Consider the following 14,235-nt stretch of genomic DNA (forward strand, 5'->3'; position numbering starts at 1 on the left):
CCCAAAGTGATATTAGGCGTGTCAAAGGATATGTTTTCTTTAGAAGATTTTCAGTCTCTGGTAGCCTTTGTTGTGTTTTGTTTTTTTTTTTACCCTGTTCTGTTTCCGTCTAACCATGTCTGTGGTGTGGGTCCACTTGTACAGAGAATGAGCCTGCAGCTGCTCACCCCGACACCAACACCACACCATCTTCTTCTTTTGCCCCTTTCACTCCCAGGCGTGTTTACTGGAGGCCCCTTTAATGAAAGGTCTAGTCCAAGACAGAGGCAGCCACAGGCCAGCCTCGGGCGTCCCTGCCTCACAGCTCAGAAATCCTCCCAGCTCCAGAATCAGCACAGCGTGCAGCCCGCTTCACATGGATCAGCCTGTGTCCTCCAGCCGTATCCCTTCCCTCTGTCGGCCTCCCGTCCCTAATCCCACCCTGGATCTCTGATGCCTCTCTGTCTGGTGTCTACATTAATGGATGCCCCTCACACACAGAAGCAACAGCTCAGGCACCAATTCACACCCACACACACACACTGTATAGTGACAATTTTCTATTGTGCACAATACAACATGCTACCATGGATTAAGACGTGAAAATCAGAGCTGGCCCATCAGGGTGGGGGTCTGGGGGTGTGCTGGGGGAGGGGGTGTATATTTCAGCACTTCTGTCACTGCCTTATACTGTCTGGCCAAAATAATGAGCAGGATGACATACGCCTGATGTCACAACAACAGCATCACTGTCACAATCAGCCAAAGATGCAAATGTGATATTGGCGGTGGCCACATATACGGCAGGAGGAACAACAATATAACCTTTATAGACAATAGACTGCTGTCGTCTCCTCAGCAGACACTCCTATCAAGACGGAGGACACTTTACACCATTTTACAGTAGATTTGCCCCAAGCAGAGCATTACTGCGTTGGGTAAATACACTTACTGCAAATGCTTTAAATATTTATTCAACAGCAAGTGTTTCAAAGAAATTCATTTTAATGACGTTCTCTGATGAAGATCAACTGTAATAAGCAGGTTTGTTTTTTTACAATTGATTTTTATTATTTTGTCATAAAGTGTGTACTGTAACTCTTTTCACACCGATGCCTCTACATGTACACGTTTAGGTCCGCTGGTGTGGACCGCACCACTTGAAACCTAATTAAAAACAGGACTGCTGCAGAATTGTAACAACAGCTGTGTACGGTTTTAGTGAAGAGCTGCCGAACTGTGAAGCCCTGGAGATCAACTCCTCTGCTCCCCTAATCAATCTGCTTTAGAGTGGACACAGTGACATGCTTCCCGCGCGCTGCGTGTTAGACGCAGGCTCCATGAACCAAATCTCATTTAAGCGGAGTCACAGGCGGTGTTTTCCACTGGAGCGCATCTCCACAGTTGATGGATGGTGAACGGCGCGTGCAGACAAAAGGCTAAATGTTGTACTGCTGGGGAAAAAGAGCATGTGTTTCAGTTACTGTAAATCCGCCTGGGCTGCTGAGTGATTGACTGGTGTGGAATTGATGTGTGATCGCCGGGGAGACAGGGACCCCAGTGATTGGAATGACACCGCGGTAGTTGAGTTGCAGATCATATTCCGGGGCTGTCAGGAACGTGTGCGTGCGTTGTCTGGCTGCTGACATAGACTGAGCGCTCGCAGCAAGGATGGACCGTGAGCCAGGCCCCTGATGGCTGACACATGTCTGATGGTGGGAGATGTCGCCTCAGGATTATTGATACAGGCCACTGTGGGGGATTTTACGTCTCCATGTGTACGTGTGTGTGATGGGAAAACAGTTGATTAGTGATGAATAGTAAAATCTAAAGCTGTTCAAGACTGTTATATGAAATGGACAAGGTGTTTTGTGGCAGACTATAATACAAATAGCGCCCTCTAGCTTAAGTGAGGTTTTCTTCAGAAAGTTTTGATGAAGAGTTTACCATCAAACTCAAGTTAAAAACAACAACTCCAGCCTCCAGAGTTTTTCCAACCTACACAGTCTGCCACAGGAGGCACCGATGAGCATGTGGTTCTTCCGGGGGTCAAATCTATGACCTTCTGCATGTAAGGCAGATGATGATGTTTGGGCCTGCTGTCTTTACACAGCACTGGCCAACAGGACACTCAACCAATGAGCCAAGGCATCATCACTACAGAGCGCCAGCTGCTGTACAACCTGGATAAAAGTGATGGTCACATCAAATATTCTAAAAATTCTGTACACATCACCAGGCTCTTCATTCATGGATCAGCTAGAATTTATGTGGTGTTCATCTCAAATGCATCATCTCTGGTTACTCTTTATCATGGTCATTTTCTTCTGAATGAAGTCTAATCAGGAATAAACTCACTCCTGCGTCTGCTGAGCTCGACTGAACAGAATAGATCTGCTGAATATTTTGGAATATTTTCAACTGTAAGTACAAACACGCAGACGGACATTAGTTGCTAACAACATCTGGGGTCAGAGAAATATTTTTTAATTGAAATTTGCACCAAAGTCTCCTATGTTGAAGTCCCAGTCAAACGTGGTCCACAAGGGACCAACAGTGGACATAAGTCCTTAATCCTCCCTCCGACGCAGCCTCAGCCCCTGATGACAACGTAGTCACCGTGTCATCTGTGACCGTCTGTGTCCCTCCCTCAGCATCTGAAGACACTGTCAAAGACAGTTATTCTTCTGGTTGAGAGGAGGGAGTGGATTTAGACATCCACTGACAGTGGAGGGCAAATTTAATATATTCTCAGACCTGCCAAGAAAAAACAGTCATGGACTGAGATACTGTATATATATTTTGATTGACAATACAAACTAGTACAAAATATGTAGGATTATTAAAAAAAATAATCCACATGCAATTGTACTGCATTTGGACAAAGTATTGTGGAGCATTAATATAATTAACTAATGCATTTGCACAGGAAGAAAATTCTGTCACAATCATCTGCTGCACAAATCTAAGGATCTGTTTCGTTAGATAATAATCCTAATTCAGACAGGAATATGGAACATTTTTAAAGGCTGTAACTAGACTAGGAACGAGCCTGAACTTCTGAACGATTCACTTTCTGCCCCTCATTAGTGTTCGTCTCCTAAACTGTGTTGATGGGCCAACAGTTTAATTAAAAAAAAAAAAACGTAGAATAAATCCTGATTTTGAAATATCAGGCACTTCCCAGTTGTTAAAAATTCATTGTGTAAATTATCCGACAATCCTGAGAAAAACCACATTAATCTCCTGCCCTGAAACACAACACTTTACACCACAAGTCCATGGATTTTTTAAAAACATTATTAATAGAAACAACAACTTACTACCTTATCTCCAAACAAACTCCATTTATAAAGACCCGTTTCAACAACTAAGTGTAATTTATGGGTTTAAAGAATATGTATGGATTACCAACGGCCGACTCTCAGCCGTATAACTAGATCTGGCCGTGTGTATTTAAATGGCCACTAGGAGTAAACCCAATTAAATGTGTTAACAAACAAGTAAAGATCCACTCGCGTTGTGTCAATAAGAGCCGACCGGCACACGGCATATAAATGTGAATCCGTCTGGACTTAGACATAGCCACTCAATAGCATGCATATTGAACTGGACCCAGACCATGAGCAACAGGTCAATAGCTGCTCATTCCCGGCTCAGCCGGTTTCCCCAAAGACAACCTGTTGTCCCCGCTGAGCCCGGCTTTTCTCCACAACCCAATCACACGGCCGTCCTCTGATCCCTTACACTGATCCCCAGCCACAGCTGATCGATAACGCACGGAGCGACTGTGTTCTCCGCCGCCCTCTGGGGGTCACAGGTCACAGTGCCAACCATCTGTTTATCCTGGTAATGCAGAGGCGATGTCATACTCGCCACAGTCTGATGTGACATGTTAATAATTGATCACAGTTAATAAGGATACTCTCTCTCTCTCTCTCTTTTCTTCATCTTCTAATTGTCATTGCACACGTCCTCTGTCGGTGGCAGGTGAGAGCCAGCGCCATCGCTCAGGACGCTGATCAGAATTACGACTACGCTTCCAACAGTGTGATCCTGCATCTGGACGTGGGTGATGAGGTGTGTGTGCAGCTGGACGGAGGCAAGGTCCACGGAGGGAACACAAACAAGTACAGCACCTTTTCCGGCTTCCTCATCTACCCAGACTAAATCTGATCGTTACTGTACACCGGGAGAGCGGTGGATAAGAAGAACACCAGTGTCCACAAAGATTTATTCCCACGTACACCTCAGATTCACAGACATGTACCACAGAATACACACACAAACTACAAACACCCTGAGAGTCCAATTAGCAGAAGTTTGAAGAACGAAAGCGAAAAAGTGGAACTAAAGTAGAAATTTGTCAGTTTTTAACGCAGAGTTCTGTGTTTAAGGGGCAATGGATCTGGTTCAGTGGAAACCAAAAAAACAAAAAAACCTTCACATTTGGTCCAGTAGACACCACGTTGTTTTAGCTGTTGGACAATGTAGTCAAGCTGTTACGCAGCAAATCTGTTTGGACAGACAGTGAGTCTGCGCTTCTGTCGTACAATATAATTACAAATGCTACGCAACATTAAACTGCTAGGACACTGTGTTTACACTTTGAGTTATTTGTTGCAAAATGGTGCCTATCTATTTATTCTCAAAATAATTTATTATTTTTATGTATTTATTTTTTATTCTCAATCCAATAGAGAACCTCTGGAAAATCCTAGGTGACAAAGTTATGGCCAAGAAACCCACTACAATCACCGAACTGTGGAGGAGACTGGAAGAAGAATGGACCAAAATCACACCAGAGCAGTGTGAGAGACTAGTGCTATCCTGTGGCCGCAGATGTGCTGAAGTCATTCACAGCAGAGGCCTGTATACTTCTTATTAATTGCTGACTGTTGTAACCTTCAGATTTTTTTTTCCAAGACAAAGTCATGGTTGTTCTCTAATTTTGATCACTTGTGTTCTCTAATTTTGATCAGTGCATTTTCTGAAAATATTTTTTTTGCGAAATACCTTTAGTCATTTTGTGAAAAAAAGTGTTGTCGTACAATGATATAGACACAATAAAATGTCATTTAACTGTGGAACAGTGAAGATGGTATTATTTCAGAATTATTCCATTTTTTATGAGTTGTTCTCTAATTTTGATCTCCAGTGTATATCGTTAAGATGTTTATGTCTTAAACTGTGTGTTTATTTTCTTTTGTCAATTTTAGAGAGCATCGCTGCAACTTGGTTGATTTAAATGTGCTTTTTTTTAGTGGATCAGACTAGATTAGTGCTGTAACACAGGCAAAGACCAGCACAGATTCTCCTCTAGTCTCGTTCTATCGTAAAAGTTTGGACAGTAGCTGCTACCGGTATAGATGTCACTGGTTACGGATGGAAACAGAGTCATGTGACTGCCTGTACAAATCACATTATGCTGCACTTTTTGAACAAACTGTGAAAACGGGTCTCCCTTAATTTAGCCTGCAGTTCATGTTGCACAGCACTAGTAACGACATTGTGAGGATGATACGAAACAAAATATTGCTTTGTAACAGCGTGGCTACATTCTTGATCTCTCTCCCTGCCGTCAGAATTTACTGACCTTGAACAACATTGCCGCGTTGAAAACTGCCAAATTTCTCCCATTAAATAAAAAACGTGTTGTGCTGATTTCGTCGTTACGAAGCATTTCTGTGCGCAAACATGAGGTTCTAGAATATGTACAGAAAAAGTGCACATAAATAATTGCACGTTGTGGATCCGCAGTATCTAAAATATTATAAAGTATTCCATAATAAATGACATTGTGAAAAAAAACAGAATGTAACAAACACCATCAGTGTGATTGTTTATGATGCAATAAGAGTATCGAGGGTGCAATTAATCATGGTGACAAATGCACATTTTTTTCACCCCCAGTCTTTACCTCAGCAGTTTTTGATGTCTCCCTCCTCCCTCCATTTTAATGACCTCTGATCAAACGGCTCGTCTACGTTTTTTGCAACTCATCTGTAAAATACCCCCCTGCCCCCGCTGGCTGTCAAAGGGAATTACAAACGGTAGAAATCACCGGGGCATTGATTAAAAAAGACTAAATGAAAAAAGACGGATGTTTTCACCCACTGTGGGTTTTTTTTTTCACTTACGTGACAGTGGGTGACGGGGAAGATAAAGACGACAGGTTAGTTCCACAAATCAAAGGCACATTTTATGAATGGTACTCGTTTGTGAAGATGGTTTAATTGCCAAGTACATTATTGACAATGCTGTGTGTGCGTGTGTGTCTGAGTGTACGTGTATGTGCGTGAATGGTGTACACTGTGAAATGCAGGGCCGACTACAACACGAGAGCTGCGCTATTTTACTACACCCTACAAACACTGTAATTACACTGCCATACTTACTAAGTACTTTATTTATAACTAACCCTGTCAACGTGTCATCATATGTTTAAACATAGTAATGTTGGAATGGAGTGTCTGGTATGTGGAACAAACTGAGGTTGACAATATTGCTATTAAAAATATCTATACCTTCCCCATCTGTGTCGCTACCTTGATGTTTTGCACACTGAAGACCAGAACTGAATTGAAGAACAGGTACTGTACCTTTAACACACACATAGAAGCACAATGAGACCTTTGGTAGGTTTTATTTGCAGGGACCAATCAGAGTGGCCGTAGAGAATTAAGACACAATCTGGCAGTGTGGAGTCGCAGCAGAGATCGAAGCTGCAGAAGCTGATCACAGCCACCGCTCTTGCTACAACATGGATTTCCAATATGTCTTAAGACACTGTTGACGACACAGGCATTAATACTGCGACTATCGATCTCAGCATACGCTGTAAGACACACAGCACTGTCAAAATGTATGTCAAACATTGAGGCTGTTTTTTTAAGTAGTTTATAAGAGTATTATGAGAGAATATTATGGTAAAACCATCACTGGAGAAAGCTAGGGTTTTTTTTTGTTGTTTTTTTCACAGTTTCAAACAAGAAGCTTTTTCTTTAATTTTCTGTAATACACTGCATATATATATATATATATATGTGTATATATATATATATATATATACTGTATAAAATAATTATTATTATACAATTATTATATTATGTATATTTATATAAAACATGTATAAAAAATTAAGCAAACGTATTGTAAAATTATTGTATTTGGATTTTGTCATTTCTCATAGTAATAATAATAATTATAATAAACGTATGTGGATAAAGAAATCCTAAAACATTACAAGGAAACAGCAAAACAAACTCCTTTTTTTAGGAAAGTCAATCCACTTCCAAAAAGTCAAAACTGAAAAAAAAGTTTTCTAAACTTAATTAAACCATCCTGGGGCTCTGTACATATGATCTGTCACCTCTTTTTATATAATGCTCAGTTATGAACAGGAGAATCAGACAATGTCTACCACAGACTGTTACACAGCTAAGTCTAAAAAAGCCAAAAAGACAACAATTTGTATCATTATTTCACAAACAGAAATGTAACTAGGAATAATCAAATGATGTACGTGTTAAACTATATTCAAAACAAGAGTCAACAGGCTCAGACGATGACTAACATGATGAGTTGTGGTTAAACCCCTCCCCCCATAATCAATAAGTGACTCATCATGCTAACATTCAGGAGAATTCAAGTCAGTTCTACTTTCTATGCTAAGCAAAGCATGGATGTTTGTGCAATTCTGGAGTTAAAGGATTTGCTGAATCTGTTGCTCCTGAGCTTAGGTGGAACCTAGCTGCTCCACCCCAGGACCCAGACCCTGACTCTCCCTCTCTCTATTTTCTGGCAGATTCCAGTTGAAAGTTAATTGGACAGGGAGAGGTCTGAGACAGGCTGCGCTGAGGCCCATTAGTGATTCCCCTGTCGAAAGCTGTGAGGATCACAGACTCACAAATAGGGAGGATTAAAATAATCAATAGCCTTGACTCTCATCGACCACACACACGGCGTAATTAGTGGACAATCTATTCAGTAGTGGACTATGACACCCTCCTGAACCTCATCCCACACGCATAAGCTGCACACTTCGATAGTTGTGGAGCCTAATGAGGGGAAATAGTTATGGCTGCTTGTCAGAGAAATGAAGAAAAGGTCAGCTACCAAACAACTGTTCAGAGCGCACACAGTCTCTCCGCTCTGTCACCTAATTGTGCCTGAGAAAACAGGGTGTGGTCATAAAAGAGCAAAATGTACACCACCCCCCCCCCCATACTTGACCTGATCATTTTCAAATAAAGTAAAATGTAACAATTCACAAATGTTTTATTTCGGTTATTTTCCGCTTCACAACAGCACACCCAGCAAAATAATGATTTTTGATATATAAATAAATACCCATTTAAGAAAAATGGATAGCAGTTACAACACTGCCCTCTAGCGCCAGTTAAAGAAAAAACAAAACGCATAGACCATTCAAAATCTATTGTGACGAAACAAATCAACTCGAAAGACGGAGGTTGTCAGGGAATATATTTATTTGAATGCAAACAACATAAGTGGGGAGCATTAGCCAGATCTTCTGTGGTCTTTAGTAGGGAATGTAAAAGGCACTTAAATTAAATGTGAAGAAAAAAAACAAATTAATGGAAAATGAATGATATGGCCAACACTGTGTAGACCAACTGCAATAGGAAGGTATATGTGACAAGGTACATATAAAAAAAGAGTGAGGATGATGTTCATCTTCAACCGTTCATCACCATCCTGACCAGCTCTGAGAACGAGAAGAAAAACAAAAAGACAAATGTTAAAGTTTGTCCTGTGGGTTTTCAATGAGACCCACTCCAAATGCAGCATGTGGAGCAAAGGCTTGTCCCGTTACTAAAACCTCCCAGGTACACCTGTGTGGTACATGCTGCATTTGGGGCCAGATCTCTGTGTTCTGTTCACCCATGGTGAAAAGATTGGTCGAAAGCACTAAAGGCGAAAAGAGAAAGAGTTGAGGGAATCGTCTCTATCTCCAACTCAGCCAGAGTATTAGGCCATGATCCAAGTTGCTGGTTAGAAAAGCCATCGCTCTTGTATGCTTTCCTCTAGTTGAGAAGCACAGAAAAGGGAGGGGGTCGGGGGGGGTTCAAGGTAGCTACAGACTAGTCAGAGTAGTTAGCTGTTAAGTCAGCTTCCATCAGCATAAGAGTGACTTATTGCCAGATTCTGGTTAGTAGAGGAAAAAAAGGACTGGTTCACTCTCCCGGAGCTGGTGTTCACATATGAAAATGTCTAATTTACTACCACTAATCTAATGTCTATGAAAAAGAGCAGCACCTCTGAAACCCATAGAACAAAAGCCTTGTTGTACCAGCATCAGTGGACATGCAAATGAGATAAAAGAGCTGCTGTAAAAGTGCATCGCAGGTCAGGTCAAAAGGCTCGACCCGAGTCTCCAGGTCTCCAACCCCTCCCTTTCTCCTGAATGACACCAGTCTCTATCACGTGTGTCCATCGTGTCCCCTTATAAAACAGGGGCCACTCTGACACATGCAGAGGGACCGTGCTGCAGCCAGGGGCCGAGACAGAGGGCTGCAGAAAAGAGAGTGGGACAGAGCAACAGGAGGCTACACACTAGTCAAGACCTCAGCGCTAAAGATAAGAGGGAGCACCAGGGTTTCCCGCAGGCTTCTACAGCACTGATCAGGTCTACTTTGCAGTAGCATAATTGATCCTGTTTGCTCATCCAAAAGGTCAACTCTGCAGCTGATTAGTGTTAGAGTAGCCTGATGGGAATTATGCGACAATAATAAAGCAGGAAAGCCTGGATGGTGCCATTTCATGTATACTCAAATGCCCGTACCAGCCTTCAGCCGGACATGATGTGGCGAACAAATGCTGTGGAGGGAGAACAGTTAACACAGGGTCAGCAGTCGGTATGGATACAGGGTTTCTTAGAGAAGTGAATAACTAAAAAATAAATAACTGAAATACGTGAAAGGAACACAGACTAGACAGCAGATGTCACCATTAACAGACATTCATGTGATCAAAAAATTTAAAATCTACATTCACCTGAGTATAACACTTATGTCAATTATAATATTTCATTGATGCAGTTATCAAAGATTGAACGCAACATATTGGAATGATGTGAGTTGATAATTGTTTTTTACTTATATATACTCATGCTTTTAAATGACGCGTTTTTCTTTTTTTCTTTTAAATTCCTGCCAAGCTTTGGTGCATGGAGGCAGCATTGGTTCCTCTGGCACCAGAAACAGGAAATAGCCTGGATGTCAGACGCGAGTAAAACACAGTAGGGCTTCCTGTTCAGATCAGGCAGTGATAACTGCTAACAAATGGATTCCAGCTTTCCACCTGTCTGTGTGAGCTCGACAACTGACGTTTTGATCGTGGTTTAAATACCAAAACTAAAACTTAAGCTCCTGTCCTACATAATGTAGACAATTTTAGATAGAGGCGTTACATTTTGGTCTTTCACCCCTGTGTGTTTGATGATCATAAAACACATTTTAAGTATTGGCATAAACACCATTCATTTAATTAAAGCAGAATTCAAAACATGCTCCAGTCTGTTTTCGTTTTTTTTTTTTTTGGCTCTTACCTTCATAATTGATGCAGCCGTTCGTGTCTTCATGTCCTGCCAAGAGCGTCTCCACCTCTTCCTCTGTCATTTTCTCACCTGAAGGTTTAATATCAAATATTTGTTTACATTACAGGAGTAGCTTAGATTCATATATTTACAATTTTACTCTAATGAGCAGAAATACAGGAATATCAGGATTACAGAAATATAATTGCAAGGCAATCAGCGTTACATTTCTTTATTCAGAAAAAATATAATATTTGCAGTGGATTATGTGAGTGCAGTAAAGAATAATAATAAACTGTACAAACACTATTCACTTGGTACTAATAGGAACTCACCTAGTGTGGTAAGAACGTGACGCAGCTCTGCCCCCATTACTGTACCATTACCCTCTTTGTCAAAGACACGCAGTCCCTCTACAAAATCCTCCATGGATCCCTGATCTTTATTCTTAGCGACGGCCTGGAACATGGGCAGGAACTGCTCAAAGTCGAGCATTTTCATGTTCATCTCTGCAGAAAGATAAATGGAAATTCTCAGACTGCGCCTCTGGAGACGTTTACAGCCCACTGACAACAGAATTATAAACAAGTCCAAGCAAGATTTTTTTTCCTTGGCTCACCATCAGCCTTGGGGTTGCCCAGGACCTTGAGCACCTCAGCGTTGACAGGGTTCTGTCCCAGGGCCCGCATTACGTCCCCACATTGGCTGAAACTGATCTTGCCAGCTCCTGTCTTGTCAAACAGCAGGAAGGCCTCCTTGTACTCTGTGAGTTAATGACACAAAGCAAATCAGAGCAGCTACTCCAACGATAAGAAGACAGTGTATCAAATATAAATAGGCACATAGGCGCATCAAATACAAATAGAAGCAACAGGAAAGGAAGTTAACTGAAAGTAGGTGAAATCAGAAAAAAAGCCAAAGTGATTGTGAGTGAATTCAGGACAACGAACTGGAAACAAACATTTTTAACAACGCTTTGTAAAATCCCACAAAAGATATTTAATTAATTTAATTAAGTTCAGTTATAAGAAACGTGTGTGAGTTTAGCAAACAATCCTCAAAGTTCAATTCAAAGGTTTGTGTTAATCATCTAGTCTGACTTTTCAATCCCAACATTAACAACAAGGTAAGAAGTGAAAGTTATGAAATCTGAAAATGTGTCAACATTGCAGCTACACAAGTGTTACAAATTGTTACAAATGAAATACTAATACAAACAAAGATCCAGGCAGCACTAAGTGAGCCCTAAGCATCACCTTTTGTATATCAGGGTTCTGAAGCGACTGAAACCCAGACCGTGATCAAATATAATTTTTGTCATGTTTGGATGCACTCACACAATGCTGCCTCCTCCTAACAGGAAATAACAAAAAAATTCTTGGCATAGAGTCATTTACATTTTTGCTGGATTACTGTGACACATGTCATGAAGCAAAACAAATCTCAACCCTGTAACATGAACAGAACCAAATTAGTCAAGGTTTACCAAATAAAAAAATATAGCTTAAAGTACATTTTAAAAATGTTTACATGGGCAGTTTGTATTCAACTAAACATCACATCTATATTAGTACTAAAAAGGTATTGTGTTATTATCTGCACAAGTTTGTCAAAATTATTCTTCAGGTACTGTATTCAAAAACATTTAATTCTTGAAGAGAAAAAAACGATAATCTGACACTTCACTATTACTTCACTTGTGTCAGTCAGATTGCAACATTTTACAAAACAATAGCGAAGTCTGAAGGTTTGTGGGTGGAGAGAAGTAAAATGATTATATTAACAAGTCAGGGTACTCCAGTTGTCAAAGCAGAGTAACAAAAGCTTTATCTAATTTTAACACTGACGCAATCTTGTTGTTGACAAAAAGGTGGCTTTAGGTTGCACTCTAGTCAACAGCTAAAGAGACAAACAAATCTAAAATTTAGGGAAACACTGGCTTTTATATAACATCTGGTTGAGAAGGTGTTCCTGATTTTACGGGACAAGCTACTCCCTGAAAAAGCACCAGCAGTGTTGTGGAGTTTTTCCTGTTCTGAGGAATGTGCCTCTTCCCTTCTGGCTTGCTAGCACTTTTCCCAACACCATATTTGGTATTAGAGGAGTGGAGGAAAGTAGGAGGAGAGAAAAACTTTAGCCTATTATGTCAACAGTTATTAAACAACCCAGCCCTAGGACAAGAACTATCCAACACTGTATCCAGCACCAAAAAAGGAGACGCGTGTGGGGATGTGCTGCTTGAAAATACAACAGGCCCACAATCAGGTACAAAATGAAACAAAGAGATATGCAAAAAAAAACAAGACATATGTGGTCTGAAAGATGTCCGGTTCATTACTGACACAAGACACTTCATAAAATCTTAAGACTTTTAGACTCCACTCAACATAAACACTGCTGCACAGTCAAACCCCATAAGGAACACAGCCTTATGTGCAAAATATGACTGACTTTGACATACCAAACGATGCAATGAGGCAAGTTAAAACGATTAGCATTGTCCAAAACCAACATGCAGATCACACCCTGTACACTCCCGTGAAAGGCAGCCACAGGCTTATTTTTGTTAAGACAGTCCCTTTCACGCAAACTTACCATGGATCTGATCCAGGCTAAACTCAATCTGTAAAGGACAAGCAGTGGCAAAGTGGATAGTAATGAAATAGTAAGAAAATAGAGAAGGAAACGCTATCCTGAACACGGCTACAGTGACAGGCATGTACAGAGCAGGGTGATAGTGAAGCTACAGGGGCAAAGTGTCATCTGAAACAAGCGATAATGAAGGACATGCAATACAAGAAATGAGCGGAAGATTAAAATTTTAAAAGAAATTTAAACTCACCAAGGATTTGATCTTCCGAAAAATCAGACTGTTCGGAAAGAAATTATGGGACGTGAAAGTCTTTTCTGTAGTTAGCTATATCGAACACCAACACCAGAACACCGAATTTTTTTCAAGTTTCATATTTAAAACATAACATATCACTTGAACACAACGTATAATCGCTTTTTCACACATCCGAACGCTTTGAGGCGTATTTTTCACCGTATATATATTTTCTACTTTACCCTTTACCCTCCTACATGCTAACGTTAGCATATCATAAGTTGTAGTTCCGCTAGCAAACAGCTAGTCCTTACAAAAAATAGGTTTTCAATGCTAAGCGTATGTTTAATAATGATACCAGTATACAATAAAAAGCATATAAATCATTTGAGTTGTGTGTAACTACAAAAAAACCCTACCATGTTTGTGTAAAGGCTGAGGTGTGTCCTGAGCGTCGGCAAGAGGAAGAAGGCGACAGACTTCAAAGCAGAACAGGGGGAGAAAACCCTTTCAGTCCTGCGTCATGACGTAAGACGCACGATGCGGCGGCAACTAGATCGTACGGTTCCGCCTATCTTCTGCCTTTTGATTGGTTAGATTTATACATAACGGTCGACTATTGGTCCAAATATGAAAGGGAACGAGGACTGATTCGCCCTTCTCAGGTTGAGGAAACAAAGTCTTACAGCTCCATATATAGAAACTAACAACTTGGTATGCTTCCCAGTCAACTGTAACAGCAGTTGTATATCCTGAAGCTCATTAAATCTTTGCGTTTATGGTATTAAAAGCGAAAGTAAAACATAAGGACAGAACATATTAATGAGAATGAATGCTATTTCAACATTACTGAAGACAGAATACCTAA

At 40.7% G+C, this 14,235-nt stretch overlaps 2 protein-coding genes across 3 annotated transcripts in view; one reads left to right on the plus strand and one right to left on the minus strand.

Annotated features, from left to right (window-relative positions):
• Positions 1–4,608, plus strand: part of c1ql4a (complement component 1, q subcomponent-like 4) — an 11,398-nt gene extending 6,790 nt beyond the window's left edge. The window contains exon 2 of the mRNA XM_008318865.3: positions 3,970–4,608. Coding sequence (XP_008317087.1) covers positions 3,970–4,149 — 180 coding nt within the window. The 3' untranslated portion in view covers positions 4,150–4,608. The remainder of the gene's footprint in view (positions 1–3,969) is intronic.
• Positions 4,609–8,453: 3,845 nt separating this feature from the next.
• zgc:153867 (myosin light polypeptide 6) lies at positions 8,454–13,919 on the minus strand. Of its 2 annotated transcripts, XM_008318864.3 has the most exons (7): positions 13,787–13,919; positions 13,383–13,410; positions 11,160–11,303; positions 10,876–11,049; positions 10,553–10,630; positions 9,788–9,822; positions 8,454–8,710 (listed from the first exon to the last, which is right to left on the minus strand). In XM_008318864.3, the coding sequence occupies exons 1-6, from the start codon at positions 13,787–13,789 to the stop codon at positions 9,794–9,796; spliced, it is 456 nt and encodes a 151-aa protein (XP_008317086.1). In that variant the 5' UTR covers positions 13,790–13,919; the 3' UTR covers positions 8,454–8,710; positions 9,788–9,793. The 2 variants fall into 2 exon arrangements, with proteins under 2 accessions (XP_008317086.1, XP_008317085.1); XM_008318863.3 differs by lacking the exon at positions 9,788–9,822.
• Positions 13,920–14,235: the final 316 nt, after the last annotated feature.

This window comes from Cynoglossus semilaevis, chromosome 10 (genome assembly GCF_000523025.1).
Source record: "Cynoglossus semilaevis isolate Cse_v1.0 chromosome 10, Cse_v1.0, whole genome shotgun sequence".
NCBI lineage: Eukaryota > Metazoa > Chordata > Actinopteri > Pleuronectiformes > Cynoglossidae > Cynoglossus > Cynoglossus semilaevis.